Below are 14,506 nucleotides of genomic sequence, written 5' to 3'. Positions count from 1 at the left end.
GTGCTGAAATATAAGGAGCACTTCATTGTCATCTGATGTGGATTAGCAATCAAAACACGTCTACAGGCTGAGGCACTGACAAAATGGCTGAACAAAAAAAAAACAAGAAAAGATACCTTTCAAAAAGACGAAATAAATATCCTCATTCAATTCAGATGTGTATTTATAATTTTTTTTGTTTGTTACCTGCCCTCATAAAAAAAAAAAAATCCAATGATCATAAAGTCAGTTTCCACAAAAATATTAAGCAGCAGAACTGTAATTTTTTTTATCAACATTGATAATAATGAGAATATTAAAATAAAAAAATAATTTAAAAAAAGTGGTAAAAAATCATGTCACCCGAATTTGTGCATCTTATGATCCTATCTTTTATTACAATTGTTTTTTATAGCAAAAATGTTATACACACACACACACACACACACACATGGGCACATCTGACTGGGCACATCACTATAGTCATAACTTTTTTTCAGATGAAATGTAAAAATAGCTCAATAATCCGCTCTATGCAGGCGCACGCTCATGAACCGTTCACTGGTAAAACAATGCTAGCTCAAATCCCGCTCAGACATGACATGCATCTGTACTAAAAGCCTACTTGTTGTAGCCATTAAACAATGTATTTTGTTTAATATTTATGTTTAAATATTATAATGTTATTTTTAAATTTCATCTGATTATGAAAAGTGCAAAGATGCCAGTGGGTCAGAAAGTAGTTTGGTGTTTTTTATATTTTGTTTAATATTAAATTTCGTTTTGTATGAAGCCCTTCTTTAAAATGAATTTCGTTTTGTATAAATTGTATCTTAATTTTAATCAAGGTTTCGTCAGCCAGTTTCTTGGATTTAATAAATAACAAGCAAATAGAGTAATAGCCGATTATAAGGGTGAGATGAAGTCGCGCGGGAGCGATAACATGCATTGCACATGAGCTGGAGTGCATCTCATAACGAAACTCAGCAGCTACTGCCTCACAGACATGAGAAATATTTGTATAGAAAGCTTGAAATGTCTACTTTTCTTTAACTTCTAGTTAAGAAAAGAAATAGACTAGTTAAGCAATGCACATTGTTAACGCGAGCAGCTCATGATGGCGTCTCTCTGAATGCTGCGCTTCATCACTGCGTGTGCTGTGAGTTTAACACACATTTTTAGACTAATCCTGACATGTGCAACTTTGTACACATTTGTTTCTTAGTTGTAGTACTACTTTGCTAAAAAAAATATATATATATTTCTGATTATGGCATAGCTTTCTGCCCACCCAATTAGGCTAATAAAGTAATGATTAAAAAAAACACAAACGATCAAGGGATATCACTGTCACATGGCATAGAGAATCAAAATGTGCATTCCTTCTTGCACAGGTGTAGATCTCCTGTGTCAAATTGTACGCAAACCGGAAATTATAAGGCAGATAAGTTTCTCTTGCGCACGCAATACGTTTCTCGTGCGCACGCGATAGTTTCTCGTGCACACTCGAAAATCTGTATATTTTTATTTTTTGCAAAGGTCCCTTTAGGGGCTCTGTAGATTTTTAATAACTTGGCTGAGAAAAAAAAAATGATAGGGGGTACGTTATTGAAAAAAGATTGAGAAGCACTGCTATATGCAGTGTAAATTTTTTTTTGTTCCGTTACCTCCAACCTGCATTTTGAGTCGCCGGATCCACCCCCCCTCTGCGCCGTTCATATTCGGAACACAAATGAAGATATTTTTGTTGAAAGCTGATGGCTGCCCAGTCAACACGTGAGATCATGCGATGATCACAGTGACATCACACAATCCTCATACTGTGATCCTCAGCATGTGTGTAAAGCCTGAGCTCAAGGTGAGTTCATCTGATCCTCATACTGTGATCCTCAGCATGTGTGTAAAGCGTGAGCTCAAGGTGAGTTCATCTGATCCTCATACTGTGATCCTCAGCATGTGTGTAAAGCGTGAGCTCAAGGTGAGTTCATCTGATCCTCATACTGTGATCCTCAGCATGTGTGTAAAGCGTGAGCTCAAGGTGAGTTCATCTGATCCTCATACTGTGATCCTCAGCATGTGTGTAAAGCGTGAGCTCAAGGTGAGTTCATCTGATCCTCATACTGTGATCCTCAGCATGTGTGTAAAGCGTGAGCTCAAGGTGAGTTCATCTGATCCTCATACTGTGATCCTCAGCATGTGTGTAAAGCGTGAGCTCAAGGTGAGTTCATCTGATCCTCATACTGTGATCCTCAGCATGTGTGTAAAGCGTGAGCTCAACATGAGTTCATCTGATCCTCATACTGTGATCCTCAGCATGTGTGTAAAGCGTGAGCTCAACATGAGTTCATCTGATCCTCATACTGTGATCCTCAGCATGTGTGTAAAGCGTGAGCTCATTGTGAGTTCATCTGATTCTCATACTGTGATCCTCAGCATGTGTGTAAAGCGTGAGCTCATTGTGAGTTCATCTGATTCTCATACTGTGATCCTCAGCATGTGTGTAAAGCGTGAGCTCATTGTGAGTTCATCTGATTCTCATACTGTGATCCTCAGCATGTGTGTAAAGCGTGAGCTCATTGTGAGTTCATCTGATTCTCATACTGTGATCCTCAGCATGTGTGTAAAGCGTGAGCTCATTGTGAATGCTTCACACTCCGGTCCAGTTGGCGGTGGTAAATGCACCATCTAAGCTGGTCTTCCAACCACCATAAAACATGTAAAGAAGAAGAAAAAGTTGTGCATGGTATTGTTACACCGCAGAAATGGTGAGTGGCCTATTTACAAACTTTTAGATGTGCAATGTGGTCTGGTCTTTTTTTTTTTTTTTTTTAGCAGAGTACTGCTCACACATGCTACATGTGCACCAGCCCTTTTACCTTCAGTAATCACACCAAAATTGCTAGCTGCAGCTAGTTTGCATATCAGTATTTGTGAATTGTTAGGCCTGTTAAGTCAGATCATTACAACATTACTAACTTTATATTTCAATATATACATTTTTTTTATTTATACTTATATTTCAATAATTAACAAGCGCTGTAAAACAACAGTAAGCAAGAATGCTGCACTGGTTGCTCATTCAAACTATCATTGCTCTTTGGATAAAAAGATGAAGTACGCCTACTCTTAGATACTCATATTAAAGATAAAAAGCCTTATTTCACCACGCTATATGACTAGTTTTTTAACAACAACTTCTATCTGCAGAACTGTAGCTGTTTTATGTTAAAAGCTTCAACGTCACTTCCCATTTACCAAAACTCAAAGTGACTGACATTCATCCTCTTATTAACATAACAAGCAACTTTACCCAGACATCAGATGCAACACTACATCATTAAGAATGTAAAGTGTAGATCTACAAAAGTGTAGTTTAAAGTACTTTATGATACACACTTTCTTTAGGATGCACAACAATTGTCCAAAGAAGACTTCTTAAACAATTATCAAATACAGTAATCAGTGAGAGTGGCTAAGGTTGTCCTCTCAAACTAAAAAAATGTGTAAAAGATTTATGTGTTTCATATAATGTTTTACTAATACAGAAGTTCTTTTTGGCCTGTTAGGATTTGGAAACAAAAATTAAGGTGTGTGTGTGTGTGTGTGTGTGTGTGTGTGTGTGTGTGTGTGTGTGTGTGTGTGTGTGTGTGTGTGTGTGTGTGTGTGTGTGTGTGTGTGTGTGTGTGTGTGTGTGTGTGTGTGTGTGTGTGTGTGTGTGTGTGTGTGTGTGTGTGTGTGTGTGTGTGTGTGTGTGTGTGTGTGCGCGCGTGTGTGCGTCTTTCAGTATCGAATTTGTTTATTCGGTGATGGACAGACATCTGTTGTACCAATCAGTTGGATTTTTGATGACAATGGAACATTGAAGTGTCGATGGACATCATCACTCTCAAACATTAAAAACAATTCTCCACCAAACCCTAACTGGAAGGTTTATGACATTGTGAAGATCGTTGGACCATCAATTGGTAAGAAGTTGCAATAATGGTGCATTTGAATTGAAAATGAATGTGATGCTGAAATGTGGGTATAAGAACACAAATTCAAGTTGTTGTGCTTAATATAAGACAATCACAATTTTAGTTTTACATAAGTATTTAACATTTCTGGAAGATTTTTTTCTCAATATTATGATAGGTGGTCTTATAAATTTACTAATCATAATATATTTATGTATTCAATGATGAATAAATAGTTGACTGAATTTCCATTATACACATAGTATACATAAATTTACCACTTACAGGAGACTATGATCAAGCAAATCAATACATCTCAGATTACACAACGGGGGTCTCAGCAGCAGAGGACTCAATTACTTATTCAATGACAGACCCTGCAGTTGTGGAATTACGTGAGAAGAGAAAAAGGAAAAATAAGCTCTGTAATGAAAGTGACATCAATTCAGAGACATCTTCCTGTGAAGGTCTGTATATATTGAAATGATTGGTATGCAGAAAACAATTTAGCCATAACTCTGTGATCATTCTTTATTTTTATGTACTAAACAGATGATATGAACTTGAAGCAGTCAGGAAATGAAGTGAAGCAATCTGGTCTGAAGTCAAGAAATGTCCCACTGCCCAAACCTCCTATATACCATGGTTAGCCTGTTTTAACTTTGATGTAGAACTTTGAACTTGCTAAAGCGCTTTTATGTTTTTTCAATCCATTTTTTATTAGTTTGTTTTTTTCTTCTTTTGAACATTAGTCAATATTCAGCTCATTCAGAAAGTTCAGTGTGACAGTGTTTTAACTTTTTAACTAAACTTTTATTTAATATAAAATATTTTTCTTCTGCATGATCTATCTTTAAAGATACTCTTCAGAGAAGTGGGAAAAAAGATGAGGATGATCCCAAGCCCACAAGCTCTGATGTCTCAGGTGATTTAAACATATACACACATATTCAAAAGATAAATTCATGTATTAATGGTGTGTATAATGTGTTACTATGCAGAGGTTTTTACACTTTATATTGCCAAAACCCACCATATATGATGAACCTTTAGCTAAGGAGTAATGTTGGACATGTAAACCTGAAGATAAACATTTTTAGTTCAAATTTATTAGTTTTATAGAAGCTTTACAAAGAATTCTGTTTTACAAAGAAATACAAATCCCATACTACAGATAAAAAAACCCAAATATAAACACTTAAATGTCTCTATCAAGAACTTAAAAATGTGACTGTAACAATGTTTGAATATATTAATATTTATGTTTTTTATGAATTTTATGAAGACCCTTACAATGTTTTGGGTCCCCTGATCCAACTTGTTATTGCCTTCCGTGTGTGCCTCCACGACGCATGCGCGAGAATATGACGCAGATCCGGCGTTCGGACAGATGACCCAGAAGCGATTTGATGACAAGGAGAGGAAGACGCGCGTGTCTAAGCTGTTGGATTCTACATTGATCGTGCTTTAGGTCTCGGCGTAGTTCTCAAAATGGGACTAAAGTGTGCATTTCATGGATTCCCGAACCCCGGCGCTACGTCATATTCTCGCGCATGCGTCATGGAGGCACACACGGAAGGCAATAACAAGTTGGATAAAGGTGTTATTTTGATTTTTTTTGCGCACAAAAACTATTGTCGTCGCATCGTAAAATGATTGTAGAGTCACTGTGGTGAGATGGACTTTGTAACAATGTTTTAAGTGCCTTTTCTGGGTCTTGGGAGTATTAATGTACTGAATGCCAATGGAGGCCTATCTGAAGCCTTTCTCAGCCATCAGCTTTCAACAAAAATATCTTCATTTGTGTTCCGAATATGAACGGAGGTCTTACGGGTGTCGAACGACATGAGGGTGAGTAATTCATGACAGAATTTTCATTTTTGGGTGAACTAACCCTTTAACCACTGCTTAAACCCTCCAGGAAACGAGCGACCAGTGCGGATTCGTGCCAGTCACAAGAGGTGGCCAGTGTGCGAAACTCAAAAGAGAAATCCGCGACAGACCTCCCTCCCTGGCGGAGAGTTGAAAAAAGGCGCAAGGCTTCAGTACCGTAGGCGGAACGGTCAAACACTCGAAGCATCTCCTCCTTGAAGCGAGTGTACTGACCCAGACAAACCGCCTCAGCGTTCCACACGGCCGTTCCCCATTCCCTTGCTCATCCCGTCAGGAGAGAGACCACATAAGCGATCCGGGAGCGATCCTTGGAATAAGTCAGGGGCTGTAGCGAAAACACAACCTCACATTGAGTCAGGAAAGAACGGCATTCGGTGGGCTCACCAGCATAACAGGGTGGGTTGTTGACTCTGGGTTCGTGTGTGTCGAGAGGCTTTGAAGAAGACGACTCAGCCCGGGAACGACTCAGTTGGATAGAAAGATCGGCCACCTGGAGGGCGTCTCAACGGCGTGACGGGCGGCATTCAACTCCTCCTCGTGCTTGCCCAGCATGGCCCCCTGCATCTCGAGGGCAGTCTGAAAAGGGTTCTCCTTCGCTGGGTCCATGAGTATGGCCAGGTTATTCTATCAGGGATGAGAGAGAGGACCCAAAAGGCGAAGGCAGGTAATCAAGTCTTTTAATAGAAAATAAGCAATACGGCCGCTGGAGCCGACAAACAGAAAGTCTAACACCATTACAAAAATTGTATAATTAACAATTTTCCTTCCTATTTTCAAGAAGACATTACATTCCAAAAGGCAAAAATAAAGAAATGTCAAACATATCAAAGTACCACACTACAGTGCACCACAGTAAGCTTCTAATACAGAGATGGAATAATTTATCACTCAGAGCAGCCAGTCTTAAGTTATATACACTATCTAGACAAACATTTGACACATTTCCAATTAAAAGGTAACTCAAAATTAACTTGAAATTAACATGAGAATAACTTGAGACTTGTCTTGATTTCATGCTTTGTCTAAAATTCCCTCAAAGGAGTATGCAAACAAAAGTATAACCCTGCAGTATGGAGCGAGTTATTTTCTATATGCCTGGCATACTCTGCACCCTCATAGCCAGCGGCTGTTTTTTAGAGTGAGCTATAATTGGAATTTAGAATGAAAAATGTATGCTTTATGAGATAAGCTTTGAAAATTTAGCAACAGGTGATGTTTAGTTTATCACTGCTCATGCATATCAAGTTTATCAAGTTTCATCCAAATAACAAATTACAACAGGATTTGCAATACAAATGTTTAATTATAACTAATAAAAACATATTGGCCACAAGTTTTTTTTATACCAATGTAAAATAAAGTGCATACTTTCCATCCATTTAGCAGCTGCTAAGGGTTTGGACGAATTTCAGCATAGTTTTTAAGAACTTGAGAGAAGCGAATGATTTTGATCTCCTCTGGTTTCCATTTTTTGTCATCCCACAGATACTCAGGTGAAAGCAGTTTACTGGGTTTGTTACAAATGAAGTACTTGTTCAAATGAGACTCCTCCTGCCATGCTGCCTCAATGGATTTAGATGCATCAATGTCCAGCTGCTCCCGGCAGGTTTTAGCAAGCTGATATACATCTTCCACTAAGCCACCGATCACAGCCCCACCATAATAATAATCACCCTCAGAATAAGGAATGAACGCTTGAGACTCTGGCCTGCGTTCATATGTGAATTGTTCACGAGGGTAACCATAAAACCATGGATGTATCACACCTATCAGACGACCCAAAGTCTCCACCCCCCAGCGACCATAGAACTTTGAATCCACATCAAGGCTGAAAACGTAGTCGGCTTCATTGATCAATCGACTCTCAATCAGTTTCTCCAGTCTTGCCATCCTGCTCAAACTGATATCCTGCCATCTGTTAGAACTAGGGACTTTCAACACCGTCAGATTATGTTCTTCACCCATTTTCACTTCAGGAACCTGTTCTGGTTGATCAGTGAACACATAATAATGCACACGAAATCCAACAAAGTAATTCTGCTCCGCAGACTCCAGGAAATCTTTAAGAAACTGTGTGTACCTGAAAAACAGACAGGGAGAGAGACAGAAAAGTAATAAATAAAATAGCAATTCAATTGCCCTAAAAAAAGAGCATTGGTGTATTGATGGCCTGGGGAAAGCACCGTAAAGAACCCAAGTCTAATTTATCCTACACAAGAACTGAAAAAAGACTTTCAAACACTAAAGTTGAAAAATTCACTGCATGGCGTTACCAAGCACAATCTCAATAAAAGCAGATATACACAATTAGACACTGTGACCGTTAGCTGTCACTGGGGTAAGTAAATAGAATTAAACCATGTTCAAAGTTTGAATGGCTTTTTTATGTTCCATAGTAGAAAGTCATAAAGGTTTGAAATGACAAGAGGATGAATAAATGCAATACATAGCCAATGAAGATCACTGAAAGATTAAAGAACTCACTTTCCAAGAGCGAACACTGTAGTTGCTATGGTGATGTTTTGTTGCTTATATATTGAATCAATCAGCATGGGATCAAAAGTTCCTTCCCATACAATTGGGGCTAACCATGGTGTCAAGGGAACAACTTCTTCATCTAGGCTGTTTTAAACGAAGAAATTCATTCACATGAATGAAATGCAGATCCAAATGTACTGAAAAGCAATATTTTAAAACAAATTTGCATTAAACAACTGTTCATACTTACTCAAACACACTAGGTTGTTTGTATGAAAGCCTGTACAAAAACAACAACAACAACAACAACAAAAAAGTTGAAAAAACAATCGCAGCTTGTTGTTCCTCAGTACTCTAGTCTGTTGTGATCCTCCATCTACTTTTCAAGAAGATTTTGATGATCGCTGATTATATAATTGCTGAATCTTTCTATGGTAAAACGTGTATGGTATCTTTTAAGTCAACTTTTGATAACCCGATGGGACACACTTAGTACAACAAATAATCATGCAATTAGGTGTTTTACAGAGCTTGATTTACATATTTTGATGTTTCAATACTGAACCAATAAAATATGCAACAATTTTTACTGCCAAATGATATGTAATAGCCAGTGGTGCAAAATATTTGAGTAAATGTAATTAGTTATTGTACTTCTCTTTTTGGCTACTTTGCATTTTGACTGAGTATCAAATATATAATATCATTTTTTTTACTTAACTTTATTTTACGTATCCATTATATTGAAGAGACCTTTTTGAAGGATACTGGTTTACTTATGCCCTTTTTGTGTACTTGCGCTTAACTGAGATTTAGTGTTTGTAGACATTTAAGAGGCTGTTGTGTCAACCTGAATTTATTGCAATATTCACTCAAAAAAATTACTTGTTGAATTTACTCAAAAAAACAGCTTCAAGTGGTTCCACGCAACTATATTGAGTCATTTTTACAAATAACAATTTAGTTAGATGAACAAAAGAAAGTAAAGTAAAGGTGACAAGATGTCTCTAAATACAAACCATTTTAATTTGTCACTGTTACATAATATTTATATGTGCAGTTTATTTAAAAAATAATGATATGTTAAATGTATAAAAGTTTATTATGTTAGGTGAATACATTTATCGATTTAATTTACCTTATAAAAATTAACTATGTACTAAATTAATGTCGACCGAACAAACACTTAGGTAAAGCTGACAATACTAATTTTTAGTAGAAACAACTCAGTAAATTTAAGTTCATTTACTTACATGAATTTTTTAAGTTATGTGAACGAAGAGGATTTGAGTGCAACTAACAACAGTGAAAGTAAATTTTTTTGACTGTTGAGGCGTTCTGTTTTATTTAGATTTGAGAAAATAAAGGGATTGCTCTCTTCACAAGTTCTTGTTTTTCTCTTCTCAGGGGAAAATAGGTTACATACGTAACCTGAGAAGTTCCCTTTCAAAGGGAACTCACACTGCGTAGGACACTTTGGGGAATGATATACCCACGCCGCCATGCTGAGGGGAGTGCATGCCAGTGGCAGTGACAACTGTCAGAACCAGCAAATTCAACTGAAATTCCAGAACCACTCTCCCTTGAGTCACAATGGGCTGTCAGTGACAGCATTACCTACGGTCATAGCCCAAGCTATAAGCCTCAAGAGGAAACCTTCATACACTTTAAATGAAATCCTACCCAGGCCGCTCAAAGGCCTGGAACCAACCACTTCAACAGAAGGGGTCCCTTTAAGGGAATGTGGCTAGGGAACCCGAGGGAGCCCCAGCTAATCACTACTCGGGGTTGAATATATTCACACAAATGCCACCAGGAAGGCCTGACCTGGTGTCACTTACATTGGACACTTCAGTCTGGCCAACAACCTGTCTGTTTAGAAACAGAGCCTCTGGACACTTGCCTATAGGTAAGGCATCTAGGGATGCACCGAATGTTCGGCAACCAAAATTATTCGGCCGAATAAGTGAAAAGACAGAACAATGCGGTTTTTGATAACGCGATCAATAGCAACCAGCGTGCGTGAGAGAGGCGCACACGCTTCTAAATGCAGCAATGCAGCACGTGTGTGTGGAAGCCTTGTTTATACTTTCGTCTGGCTCCGCAGTGCGAGCCTCCGCTTGGCACTCTGCAATGACGTCATTTTTGCAGCGCGCAACCTCGCGCTGATGCGGACGGCTTTAAGTGTCCGAGAAAGACGCAGAAATGGCCGTTTGTAGATACTGTTCTGCTGAATTGTCTAAGCACCCTCAATTGCAAGCAAGAGAACCCTCAGTTGATCCTGTAATAATATATTGGCAAATGCTCCAGTGCATATTTGTGTCTGTAGAACGTCAAGTGTGTCCATTTACAACGTGTTTCTGCAGTGCTGACAGTTGTTGATCTTTTGTACGCAATGGCCAATATGTTTTAAGTTAGTCAGGCTCCACTCACTGCTCAAACCGCCAGAGTTTTTATTCAGTGCTGAGTTATACAGGCTCGCAAAACCTCTCATGAACAAACAAACAAATTTTGATTATGATGTGATTATGATACCTGTAGGCATAATAGGCCAAAGATAAGATAATATATATTGTGATTTGTTTGTATAATGTCTGCTGGAATGCTAAAAATGTTCAGTGTTAAATAAATATTTTTAAATTGTAGTTTTGTAAAAAAAAAAAAAAAAAAAGTTTTTTTTTTTTTTTTTAAAGCAAGACAAAATAGTAAAAAATCACATTTATGCAATGGTGAAAAATTGGCTAAATAAATGGAAAAAAACTAGAAAAAACGCGTTCTGTGTTTGGCTTCGGCCAAGTGTTTTATTATTATTTGGCTTCGGCCAAGAATTTTCATTTCGGTGCATCCCTAAAGGCATCCAGATAGAGGTTCTGCGAAACTGGCAGTAATTAACTCAGACCGGATCTGAGAGACTGGTATCCTGGAGAGCAATACTCAGTGTAGCGCTTTACAACCCTTGCTAGCGAGGGGAGTCTATCTGCTCGATTCAAGGATCTACAAAGCTAATCTAACTGGGAGGCCTCACAAGAGGCCTGTGACCATCTGACCAGACTCATGAGGCTGAGTACTCACAAGTGACCCTCAGTGAGGGGAGCACCGACCCTGACCTGGTAGGTAGACCAGGCTATAGGCTAGATACCAATTGGTTCCCTTCTGGAGGGAACCAGTAGCTGAAAAGTCATCACTTTCATCATGCTAGGGTGCGAACTCGCCTTCAGATGCTGCCTGCTAAGGCCAGATCAACTGATAGAAAGCATCCACTAGTTGCCAGAGTCATGCTAGCTGTTTAGTGCCCAATCTCTGGAACTCGCCTTCAGGGAGGCCTGGTGAGGCCTACTACCTGATAGCAAGTCGTGTTAGCTGCCAGAGTCATGCTAGCTATTTAGTGCCCAATCTCGTGAACTCGCCTTCAGGGAGGCCTGGCGTGGCCTACTACCTGATAGCAAGTTAAAAACTGTCTGCTATGAACCCAGGCTTTCTGGGGCTCAGTCTCAGGATGGCCTGATAAGGCCAACCACCTGACAGTACGAGTCTACTGCACGGACTGCCAAGGCCAACCGCTTGCAGCAAGCTGGCCTAGCAAGCCCTTCTGAGGCTGGCCGTCATGGAGGCCTGCTGAGGCCTACTACGAGACAGCGCAGTCTTTGCTGGCAGATAAGCGGTTTACACAGTGCCTACAGACCTGGTACCTAACTACATTGCCAACGGCAGTGTACTCAGTAAAATTGCAATAAACCCTTTAAGCAAGAGGAGTACAACTTACACCACCCTGCCTCAATGGAGCCCCCAGATTCAGGGGCCTACCATCTGTGTGCATGGGCGTCAGCTCATGACAATGCTTTAGCTTAAAGGGAGCATACTTCTAGAACCAGCATGAAGTGAAGGTTAGAAATTTCCACTCGACACGAGCCATAGTGGTGTAAAGCAGAATGATACAGAGTACTCAGAAGCACCCTGCTTTAGTAGGGGAGTACTAACCACATGACCCTGAAATTTACAGGGTGAGGGCCTGCCAGTGGCTCTAGATGTGACAGAAATTGTATCTGCATCCAGCCTAGGGGAGTGGGTTTCTGCTTAAAAACCACCCACATACAACCCGTCGCTTGATCTTTATTAGATCAGCGAGCTGACTGTAGCCTACCTGGCAGCCTATGTCCATGAAGCTAGCTCTGAGGGGCAGGGTCAAACAAAGCAAACAGTCTCTTTGTGAAGCGAAAGACAGCCTAATCTGTATTACTCAACTCACCCCAGAATGCAGAAAGGGGACGGGCCTTGGCCAAACGACTCTCACCATGAGAGGAGGCTGACATTAGGGATGCTAGAAAGCCTACATTCACATAGTGAAGGGCCAGAGGCGGCATTGCTTTAGCAAAGCACCTCCATCATCCCTAGTATAGCCTAGGCCAGCTACCGAGGCGGCCCTGGTGAGGGCCAGCCTGCAAGCATAGATCTTTACCTGAGGCTCGGAGGACCAGCAGCCTCAAGAGAAAAGACTCTCACATGAGAGGAGGCAAAACACTCAGCCTGTATCAAAGGCCAGGGGAGCGATGTTCTCAGGACAAACAGTGTCAAAGGTCCCGAGGGCCGGACATAAGATCTGTCTGAAGCTCCAGCATTAGTCTCTAGTCAATATACACTCTAATGCTTTTAATATAGAGGAGACAAACTACTCTATCCTGAGTTGGCAAACAGCCCAAAGGCCAAAAGCTGTTTATAAGCTAAACCTAGCGGCGGCATCAAACCTACCTCTAGTCTGAGAGGACGCCTCCTTCCTCCTGCCTAACGCGCCTTTGCCTCCCCAAACTTTCTCACCACCGCACCAACGAAGGTGGCGAAAAGTTCAGAGGGCAAAACTGGTGAATCGAGGAGAAAGTCCTTTTCTTTCTCCCCGATATCAGCCAAGTTCAACCACAGATGTCTCTCTGTGGCCAACATCAGCGCCATCGATTGACCGATTGCGGCAGCCACTTTGTTTGGTGGCACGGAGAGCTAGATCTGTGGTGCGGCGCAGTTCCACCACCGCATCAGAGACGACGATTTGCTAATGCTAATCTCATTACCAGAATTTTTTGATTCAGGTGTCATGGGTGAAGAGAGTTTGATCTTGAAGTGATCGAAGCTATAGGACTCAAATCCACACACAAATAGCAGACACAAATAGCAGCACAAAGATCCAGAGACAAAGAGCTCCATATTATGATAGAGAGCAGAGTTCCTGCCCTATGTTTTCCTGCTGTATGTGTTGTCTGCAAAAATATTAATGTGGTGTACCAAATAATTGATTTTGTTTAAAAACGTTCAATAAAACATTCTCAAATTCTCAATAAAACACCATATCAGCTAGTTTGGCCTAATCTTACATTAAAACTATTTAATAGTAAATAAAAGTAAATGGAACTCCATTGTTCAGAATATTATAATTCATTTAGGGAATCATGTGAGTCAAGTGAAATTCTCTAACGACAAATCAAAAACCAATAGAGGGTATGCATTGATGTCACTTTCTCGCCAGAACACACACTCCCTCAACCAGACTGAGTGGCAAAATAGCCTACGGCATGACTAGGTTTAATAGGGGAAACTGTGAAAATGCGAGTAACACAAACGAGTATCAGTTTAAAGAATTAGTTCACTTCAAAATTAAAATTTCCTGACAATTTACTCACCCCCATGTCATCCCAGATGTTAATGTCTTTCTTTCTTCAGTCGAAAAGAAATTACGTTTTTTGAGGAAAACATTCCAGGATGTGGTATCTGTCACCAAGATGTTAGCAGCAGATACTTTAAGTCCTCTAAGTTGCGTGGTGGGGCCTCCATGGATCGGATTGTTTGTTCAGCACATGCTCGATTAGATTGAGATCTGGGGAAAATGGAGTCCAAGTCAACACCTCAAACTTGTTGTGCTCCTCAAACCATTCCTGAACCATTTTTTGTGGCCGGGCGCATTATCCTGCTGAAAGAGGCCACAGCCACCAGGGAATAACGTTTCCATGAAAGGGTGTACATAGGTAGGTGGTACGTGTCAAAGTAACATCCACAAGGATGGCAGGACCCAAGGTTTCCCAGCAGGAGATCGCAATGCTTTGGATTGCACAATGCCATCCATGTGATGTAAAAGAAAATGTGATTTATCAGACCAGGCCACCTTCCAATTGACCTATCGGTAAGCCCCGCCCCCCTTAGATACTGTTGCTAACTCG

At 40.1% G+C, this 14,506-nt stretch overlaps 2 protein-coding genes across 12 annotated transcripts in view; one reads left to right on the top strand and one right to left on the bottom strand.

The window, feature by feature from the left end:
* Positions 1-2,688: 2,688 nt before the first annotated feature.
* LOC307125429 (uncharacterized protein) lies at positions 2,689-6,026 on the top strand (the record flags this gene model as incomplete). The annotated part of the gene is made up of 6 exons (XM_079815279.1): positions 2,689-2,744; positions 3,764-3,944; positions 4,223-4,402; positions 4,488-4,580; positions 4,795-4,860; positions 5,857-6,026. Exons 1-6 carry the CDS (start codon positions 2,742-2,744, stop codon positions 6,024-6,026), a joined length of 693 nt encoding a protein of 230 aa, XP_079671405.1. The 5' UTR covers positions 2,689-2,741.
* Positions 6,027-6,488: 462 nt separating this feature from the next.
* Positions 6,489-14,506, bottom strand: part of LOC307124498 (globoside alpha-1,3-N-acetylgalactosaminyltransferase 1-like) — a 40,040-nt gene continuing 32,022 nt past the window's right edge. For 8 of the 11 annotated variants that reach the window (XM_079813720.1, XM_079813728.1, XM_079813724.1 and 5 more), the window contains 3 exons: positions 8,557-8,586; positions 8,313-8,450; positions 6,489-7,908 (listed from right to left, as the gene is read on the bottom strand). In XM_079813720.1, the coding sequence (XP_079669846.1) occupies positions 7,218-7,908; positions 8,313-8,450; positions 8,557-8,586 (859 nt within the window). In that variant the 3' untranslated portion in view covers positions 6,489-7,217. Of the gene's footprint in view, positions 7,909-8,312; positions 8,451-8,556; positions 8,587-13,972; positions 14,167-14,506 lie in introns of all 11 variants that reach the window. The other 3 variants (XM_079813722.1, XM_079813721.1, XM_079813730.1) reach the window with 1 other exon arrangement.

Source organism: Gobio gobio, assembly GCF_949357685.1.
Source record: "Gobio gobio genome assembly, chromosome: 4".
NCBI classification, from domain to species: Eukaryota; Metazoa; Chordata; class Actinopteri; order Cypriniformes; family Gobionidae; genus Gobio; species Gobio gobio.
The sequence above is the reverse complement of the archived record's forward strand: the minus strand, read 5'-3'. Positions and strand labels throughout refer to the sequence as shown.